The sequence below is a fragment of the Geospiza fortis genome, unplaced genomic scaffold (genome assembly GCF_000277835.1).
Source record: "Geospiza fortis unplaced genomic scaffold, GeoFor_1.0 scaffold192, whole genome shotgun sequence".
NCBI lineage: Eukaryota > Metazoa > Chordata > Aves > Passeriformes > Thraupidae > Geospiza > Geospiza fortis.
Genome location: NW_005054315.1, coordinates 8,970,883 through 8,979,931, shown reverse-complemented (window position 1 = coordinate 8,979,931; position 9,049 = coordinate 8,970,883). Strand labels below are relative to the sequence as shown.

Here is a 9,049-nt window from a genome sequence, read left to right as displayed (position 1 = left end):
AGATACAAAGTTTCTAAGATACAAGTCTTAGATATAGTTAGGAATTCACAAACTGGAAAAGGTGGAAAAAGCTCACCCTTGGTCACCAAAATTACATACAGTTTCTTCTGATGAGGACTCTTTCTCTGGTTTAAACAAGTGGTTTGCTATTTTTTGTTGTACCCTTCTTGGTTTTCTATTCTCTCATGCATTTTTTGTGTTTCATCTATGACTATTTCCTCTCTTTTGTCACAGTACATGTTTCAGACTTTAAGCACATCTGTGGCACCAGGTAATTCCTTCAGAAATGCTGCTGGTGGCCGTACACAGACTCCTGTACCAGCACTTCCAGCCCTGCCTGAAGGGCAGCAGAAGTCACGGGGAGAGATGGAGTTCTGCTCCAGAGCAGAGCCCGTGGTCATTGCTGCTCCCAGCAGCTCCCCATGGGATCACTCACAGCCCATAGGCACACAGAGGCTCCTCACACAGCCCCAGGTGCCCAGGGAACCCAGAGTCATGGCAGGCTCCAAATGGAGCAATCTTTATGGAAGCACGTTCACCAGCTTCAAACACGTGACACTTCTCAACAGCCTTTTAAAGATGTCAGATTTTCACCCATTTTTTAAACAGCCCACATTTTAAAAATAAGAATAATACTGGTAGATACTTTTAGAACACCAATTAGAAGTTTTAAAATCTGTGTGTATATATATATATATCTATATATATGCATCTGATTTTGCCTTTGCAGTTCAGGAATTCCTACCTGTCAAGCATCTTCTCTTTCTGCATTTTGAATGAAAGCAGTGTGGGTTTTTATCTTCTATTGTTTTTTCTTTTATATAACTAAAAAAACTAATTCACTGAGCTCCACCAATGCTCCTCAGCCCTCTTTCACACAAAGAAAATTCTATTTGGCAGTTCCCAAACTCTCAGTGGAAAAAGAATTCTATTTTTGTGCTCTATTCTTCATATTTTACAGAAATCGGAATGCTCTGAATTATTGTCTGTTACACTGTTATATAAACTTTATTTAATTTGAAATCAAAATGACAATCAACAAGGACAACCTGTCCCTGCTGAAAAGCAGCACAATGCTAAAGCTACTTGGAGGGATGAGTTGGCTCAATGGGAAGCAGCAGCAGAGAAAAAATTCTGCTAATGGAAGGAAAAGTGAAAGAACAGAGAACAAAGCTCAGGAAGCTCTCACAGAATATTCAAGGAGGAAGTAGATGAAATTCAGGAAGAAAAATACCTCATATCACTTCTTTACTGAACTGCTGCTGCACAATGTGCAGCATGTGGGACAAGCTGGTGCCCCACTTATAACTACAGAAAATCAGTATCAGCTGTTCTTTAGCAGGGGTTAGAAGTAACTACTTCCTGACTTGCACATCTGTGTAAAACGACTCCCTACACAAGTTGGCTTTATACGCTCTCCAACAGATAAAAGTGTATCAAGTCAAGGAGCCTGAAAGTGTTTATTTTCACTTACCACAGACATATTAAAAGTAAGCCACCATTGTTATTCTTGTCAGTTCTTTATTGGTTTTCATCCTAAAGACTAGCACATTTACAGCATACATGGATTGGATGAACTAGAATATATAAAACAGTAGCCATATGTTTATGATATATTAATACTGCCCAAAACCAAATAAATAAAAATATTTCAATGCACAAAGCATAGCAAATACAGTCGTGTTGGGACAAAACTGTGTCATATAATACAATAATTTTACACGTATAAATGAAAAAAAGGCAACTGTGCTGTAGGTACTTTCACAGAACATACACAGAACATACTTGGCAACAGTTTTCTTCTTTTACCTTTGTATGTTTTACAATTTAAAAAATGTACTCAAAAAAGGAACATTAGACAGAACTTCATTTTACAGTAATCCTTAGATTTGCCTCTCCTGTGCAACAGAAAAGCTCCCTTCCCCCTTGTGAGGGTCCCATGAGGACTTCACGTGTCACAGTTTTCTCTGGAGGCACCGCTCGAGCCCTCGCTGTCGGCGCTGCCCTCAGGAGGAGCCTGAGCTGCCCATCCTGGCAGTGCCCAGCCCAGCAGTGCCATGTCCATCCCAGCAGTGCCATGTCCATCCCAGCAGTGCCATGTCCATCCCGGCAGTGCCATGTCCATGCTGGCAGTGCCATGCCCATCCTGGCAGTGCCATGTCCATGCTGGCAGTGCCATGCCCATCCTGGCAGTGCCCAGCTCGGCAGAGCTGTGCCCGTCCTGGCAGCGCCATGTCCATCCCAGCAGTGCTGTTCCCATCCTGGCAGTGCCATGGCTATCCTGGCAGTGCCATGTCCATCCCAGCAGAGTCATGCCCCTCTTGGCAGTGCCGTGCCCATCCCAGCGGTGCCGTGTCCAGGAGACACCGCACTGGCAGCTCAGCACCCCGGCACAGCCCCACAGCACCCAGGGCTGCGGCTCCAGACAAAATTCAGCAACTTTTCAGATTACATTGCCATACAAAATAAATAAAGGATTGCTAAGCTCTATAGCAGGTCTAATGATTGTTGGGCACCGTCTAAGAGAGCGGCGCTGCTAAATGTTACAAGAGACATTTGTAATTTCCTTCCAAAGTTGAACATTGGGAGATTTTTAGTGTAACAATACAGGACTTAAAATAAACCACGTTTGAAATAGACAAAATAAAATTACCAACTCATAAAAACTAAGGGATATAAAGAGCATTGTTTATACAAAAATAAAGTAGCATTTAATAATGGGCCAGGGACTGAAGGCTGAGCAGAACTAATGGAGTAGCATGTCTAAAGAGATTCCACTGAAAAATTTTTCATCATATATTTCTTTACTTATTAGCAAAAAATAGAACAAAATCAACATTTATTAATTGGCAAACAGGGTTTGCAACATTTCTGAGGGACTGTTCTACTGTAGATGATTTGTTCAGACCTAGGGTAGGTACTACAATACATTGCTTTTGCACAGAATTCCATGTTTTGTTATCCTAAAAAGTCTAAAATAATGGTAACAGCCTAGTTCAGCAGAACTCTCTGACCTGGCTTTGTGACATGCTGCTCAGTGTTAAACTGCAAAAAGCAAAATGCAAAAACTGCTGGGCCTGTAACCCCCAAACCTACATGGGAGCAGAATGAACATGGCTGATTGATAGAGCAGTGACAGCACAGACAAACATCAGTGAGAGGGAGAAAGAAATCAGAAAACAGCCATATACTTACCTGGCTGTTGCTACTCCCCCAAGAAAAAATGGGCAGATTTTTTCTATTCTAAAACTCTGATTTTTAGGAACCAAGAAGGAAAGGACAGTGTGCTGAATGAAACTAGCTAGAGATTACTGGATCCTGTTAAAATTTGGAAATGAACATTTAGCTGCTTTTTAAAATGCTATCTTAGCTTCAAAGGCATTCTTTGGGAGATTATTTCAGAGGAGATCTGTTGAACATTTTTTATCAAATGCTATCCAACTGACCACCTTTGTCATAAGCTAGAACCCACCTGTGGTTCTCAGGCACGAGCAGTAGCACTGAGCAGTTCCTCTCTATCAACACAGGGCATTGCTACCTTCCTCAGAAATACCCTGACACCAGCCACACTTTCCCCCACCAGGACTCTCAACAGGTGAAATGCAAAGGTAAACAGAAACCAATTTTGATTTTGGAGCAAAGGGGATGCATTGGGCACTTTGAGCATTTTGGTAATGACATACAAAACCAATACAGAAAAATCGTATGCTGACCAAAATAACGTAACACCCCAAGACACTGAGGCTTACAATCCAGAAGTGATATTAAAAAAACATGGGTAAATATGTGTTAATTAATGTACAACACCATGGAATATACTGAACATATCATGTGCAACATCAGCAACTTGCTTGTTGCACTTGCCTTAGAGTGGGAAAGGGCATGGGGAACTGATGCTGGCATTAATAGTTAAACACCATGATGTTTCTGAAATACTTTTAAAAATCAGTTGTGTGCCCAAGGCCTTATCTGCCAAAGATGACAGGAATTTATTTGAACAGAATTATAAACCAGACCTCACATGTCTGGTCTTTTATATGTTGTTAATTTCATACATGAAGGTGGCATCCTATATACAGTAAAACAATTCTTTCTCCTGGCTCTTACTGTGCTGAATTTTTTTTTTTAATCAAACCCCCTTTTATTGATTGTAACAATGCATTCTACAGTTACTAAACTGTCTAGGATCCTTTTTATTTACAACTTTTGAGTTTTACTCTCAGTTTTAAAAAGTTTAGGAAAAGCTCAATCTGAAATCAACTCAGTATAAAAAGATGTTATGGAAACAGCTGCCTAAATGCCGTTCCTAGAGTCCTTGCCCATCCAGGAGGTACCTAGCTATTTGCATATAGGTAATTATTAAGTAGCACAGTATCTGCTCATCTTACATACACTGAAGGCTATTGAAACGGGCAGAGAGTCATCACACTATTCTCAAGCTAAGGTGTCAGAATAATTGTTACTATAGATTCCAATTCAGTAACATGCTCTGTATGACCTAACGAAACAGACAAAAAGGTTATTTATCTCTTCTGGATGACAAAATCATGTGTTAATCTAGAGTGTATCCACATGTTTTAATGGAACAGCAATTAAAGGACATAGTATGCTTATGTTTCAACTTTTCCATAAGTTCCTTCTGGAGGCCTGTAATACTTTGGGAAAGCCTTCAGTTGCAGGGAATTAAATGCATACTTGCGACATCCAACATTCTTCATTGTATTTTCTCGGCGACAACCCTCACTGGGGAAAAAAACAAGCACAAAAAATGACAGCAGTAAAAGGGAAAAAAAAAAAAGAAAAAAGACTTAAACTAAGATGAAATGAACTGGTTATTTTATAGCATTAAAATAAAGTTGGTTATATTTAATGAGCGTTTAATTAATTTGCCACTGCAAATATTAAAAGAGATGATTCATCATACAATGCCAGTAAGAAGCACACAGAATGGACACAAGCTATGTCTGATTGCTAGTTTTGCATTTCTAGAAAGCAGCAGCACATCTACTGAAAAGGCTCCTTCACGCCGGTTTCATGTATTTTAAGGTACACTGTTGTGGAGTTCACATGCCATTCACTGCACAAGGGATCCCCAGGGATTGCTTAAAAGCAGTTCTGCTAATTTATTAACACATAAAGCTGAAAACCAAAACCTGCTGATCTCTCTATAAGAGCTTTAAAGTAATTTTATTGTTCCCTGTATGTCAGTAATATAAGTACTTACTTAAAGATTAGAGCTGATACAAAAATAACGTATGCGTTTCTAGTTATCTCTGCATGCATAAATGGACATGAAAACCAAAGCAATCTAAAAAAATCCTAATCATGAAATAGCAGTGCAAAAAAGACTGGCTGCATTGACAGTCATCACCCCAAAGAAACAAAGCTGTGCAGAATTTAATTTTCACCCAATATTTTGGTGCAACTGCCCCACATTACAAAGAGGTTCTGTGCTACAATAGAAAACTACTCCAGTTATAAGGCTTCTTTACACTTGTAAATCTAATCCACAGTTCCTTTGATTATATCCAAAAACAGACATACAAAGAGGAAGCACTATCTTTTAAATATATATTATAAATCAATTTAGGCTTGCAGGAGAATTATTATCCCTGATTGAGGACTGGAACCTAAACAATGACTACTAGACCTTCATGGCAAAGTGTACAGTACAGCATCTTATGGTGGAAATGTCAGATTAGTCCTGCCTTGGAGACAGCTGCAGCATTTACCAGGTAAGCTGTGATCGTCTGATTCAAAAGGAGGGTTTGGATTCTGGTTCTGTTTGAAAGCTCTCATGCTCTTACAGACCTCACCATTCTTCTAATTTTGGTTCATGAAACTGGCTGTAACTGTGTTCTGTATGTAACACCTAGTTTAACTTCATAAAATACAGTAATTTTTTTTTTCTTTAAGGAATAGTTTAACTAAGTTTGAAATTTGTCTCTGGAGCACATTCTGTGCTTGCCTTTTATAGAATGGATCATCTGTGATGACACTGTTTTTCTGGCACTGGTTTGTGTTTCACAAAACTCCCCCGACGGCTCTTGCAGCCAAATAGATACATCAAAAGTTTGCACAACTCATACTTCAGAGAACTAATAAAAGCAGTAAGTTTAACTAGCAAATATGTGATGCTAGGTGAGCATTTTAACTGCAAAGTGAATCATTCTCTTCATATCACATTTCACTGCATCTGGTTATTGCATGTGTCCCTCATGGCACAGATACAGTGACAAGGATTTATTTCCCACATTTCACATGGCATCTTCTCTTGGAAGCATATAAGGAGGATGCACTACTGCATCTTAAATTTGAACTCCTTAACAAAAGCACAGATCAGGTCCCAAAAGGAAAAAAAAAAATTGTCCCCACTGAAATTAAGAAGAAAAAACCTACATTTTTTCCAAGAAGTCTGGGCTTTCATTCCAAACAGTTTTAAGGTGGTTTTACTGCAACCCTAGTGGCAATCACGAGCAGCACCTTCATACTTTAAACAGATTAATAATCTCAGGGAGCTCAGTGGATGTGCCTGCCACCAGAGTGTGGCTGGACCCTGGAACAGCTGCCCAGGGAGGTGTTTGTGGCCCCAAGCCTGGCAGAGTGCAAGAAGGGCTTGGACAGCGCTCTCAGCACAGCTGTGGCTGCCCTGTGCCGAGCCAGGAACTGATCCCTGGCCCTTCCAACTCAGGATATTCTGTGATTCTAAAGTCACTTTCACATCTGGTTAGACTGAACCCAGGACAATCCCCACACTGCAAAATCAAGGCCACAGTCCAACGTGACAACTGTTCACCTTGTAAAAAGCTAGACTGGGGCACCCCCAGCAAACAAACCAGTGCTAACCATAAGGAACAGGGGATTTCTGTGGAGACACAGCAGCATCAGGTATGAGCACAGCACAGGGATGTGTCCCAAACCACCACAGCATGATAAACCTCAACAGCTGTGAGGATGTACCAAGGTACCAAAACTCATTGCAACTAAAAATAAATATGATACGTGCTTTATATATATATAGATAAACATATACGTCTTTGTGGTGTTTTTTTGGTTTTTTTTCTTTTAAAAACAAAATTGGAAGAATAGTGAGGAAAAATATTGAGATAATGTACTGCACAGTCTGATTTCATGAAGACACAAATATAACCACACACTTTTTTTTTCAGTTAGAATAATTAAATCCAAATTTAGGATTTAATTCTAATTTTTATTCTAACTGTGCTTTTTGGTTTTTTCGTTTTTTTTTTTTTTAATTTCAGCATAATTCTCTCAGCAGCTCTCAGTTCCATTAAAATTTATAATAAAAGCTAAAGCTATCTATATTTTTTGAACAAGTTAAATAGTAGAAAATACAAATCACAGTACTAGTTCTCCTCAGAAGCCCAATGTCATCTCAGGCACCAAGCAAAGTAAAACCCCTTATGAAGTTATCAAACTACATTAAATGAGGTTAGTTTTTTTATCAGCTATTGCTATTGACAAGCTCTGCCAGACCACAGCACCAACAAAATCTTTCCATTTATAGAGGCCTCCCCTAGTTTGATGTTATATATAAATGATGATCAAATTTCATCTGCAATTACTCTGCATCACTAAACTAGGAAGCCACTTCAGCCTCACCACTTAAATAAATGCTAACTTACCATTGCTCGCTTATCACTAAGCCACTATCAGCATCATAATTAATTAAAGCTGTGCAACGCTTAAAAATGGAAGTAACAGTAATATTTAGTCTAATGTATTTAAAATAAAGCCCAGTGGAAAACCTGAAACCCACCTACTAAAGGAGTTAACTGATACCTCCCACTTCTTGCCTGAAAATTAAAGACCATTATCTTTAACTTCTAGGATGCCCCTATTTCACAGTAAGTTCTATAACAGAGCACCTAAAATAGATAATGGATCATTAGCAGGCTAATGCCAGTCACGTCCCCTTCCTAACCACAAGGTTCATTTTCCTCATGTCTTTAATACATTGCAAAATGCAGATCTACAAATAGAATGAAATAATTCTGCATGCAGCACACTGCAAGTTGTTTTATGAGTGTTTTCTAGTCTATTAGAATATATTTAACCATGAGAAAGGAACAAGACTATGTTTCTACAAACTGTTCAATAATGTAATTTGGATATTATGCTTTGAAATGAAAGTATAAATTTGTTACTTCTTTAAATAAATTTCCTACAATTTCTTATAAACCCCACCCATGTTTTTATTTTTCTCTTCGTACCTCATAAAAATGAAAGGCAAGATTAGCATACACCTTAAATATACAAAAAGATACAAATTCTTTTCAGACAGAGTTCCTTTCTCTGGAATACATGAAACAAGTAACACAAAACTGTATTTGGTAAGAGATCTTCAGGCCGGCTAAAGTAAAGAGGTAACAGGCCAATGTCAGACTATGTTACAAGCACTGAAAGCAGAACAATAATTTAAAGTTTCAATACAACTGTTTTTGATAAAATAATTTGATGTATATTTACAGTTTAGTACAATAGAAACGTAAAATTGTAAGGCATAATAATAATTCTTGGCAGACAATGCTATGACACATTCCTTTGTCCAGCAGGTACCAAGTGGCAACACACATTCAAGCACTTTTTTGTTTTTGTGGTTTTTTGTTGTTTTTCTTTTTTTTCTTTTTTCTTTTTTTTTTCTTTTTTTTTTTGTTTTTGAACTCTATCTTCACTTGCAACGTAATCTGGCCACCAGGTATGCTATGCTCAGAAACAGCCACACAATCAGTAAATTGGGGCTGAGAGCTAGTAAAGGAATAGAGTAGAGGAGGCTGGGATCTAGTCTGAAATCTCGGATGGGCACCAAGCCACTCAAGTTCTTCTGGGTGACTATCTCCCGTGTTCCAATGCTGTGAAAAGGAAGAAGTTTGGGAAGAGGGAAAATAAAACAGAACGGAAGACAGACATGCAAATGGATGGATAAAAAGAGATGGCAACACAAGGCGGTCAAGAAAATGAAAAAACATGGAAGAACGCACAACAGAACCAGAAGATGAAGTAAAGAAAGAGTGGAAAAACATCTCAA

General features: G+C 38.7%; 1 protein-coding gene across 5 annotated transcripts in view; it reads right to left on the bottom strand.

The window, feature by feature from the left end:
* Positions 1–1,501: 1,501 nt before the first annotated feature.
* The window catches only part of INPP4A (inositol polyphosphate-4-phosphatase type I A), a 70,728-nt gene continuing 63,180 nt past the window's right edge, over positions 1,502–9,049 (bottom strand). For all 5 annotated transcript variants that reach the window (XM_031056131.1, XM_031056135.1, XM_031056133.1 and 2 more), the window contains one exon: positions 1,502–4,743. In XM_031056131.1, coding sequence (XP_030911991.1) covers positions 4,611–4,743 — 133 coding nt within the window. In that variant the 3' untranslated portion in view covers positions 1,502–4,610. The remainder of the gene's footprint in view (positions 4,744–9,049) is intronic.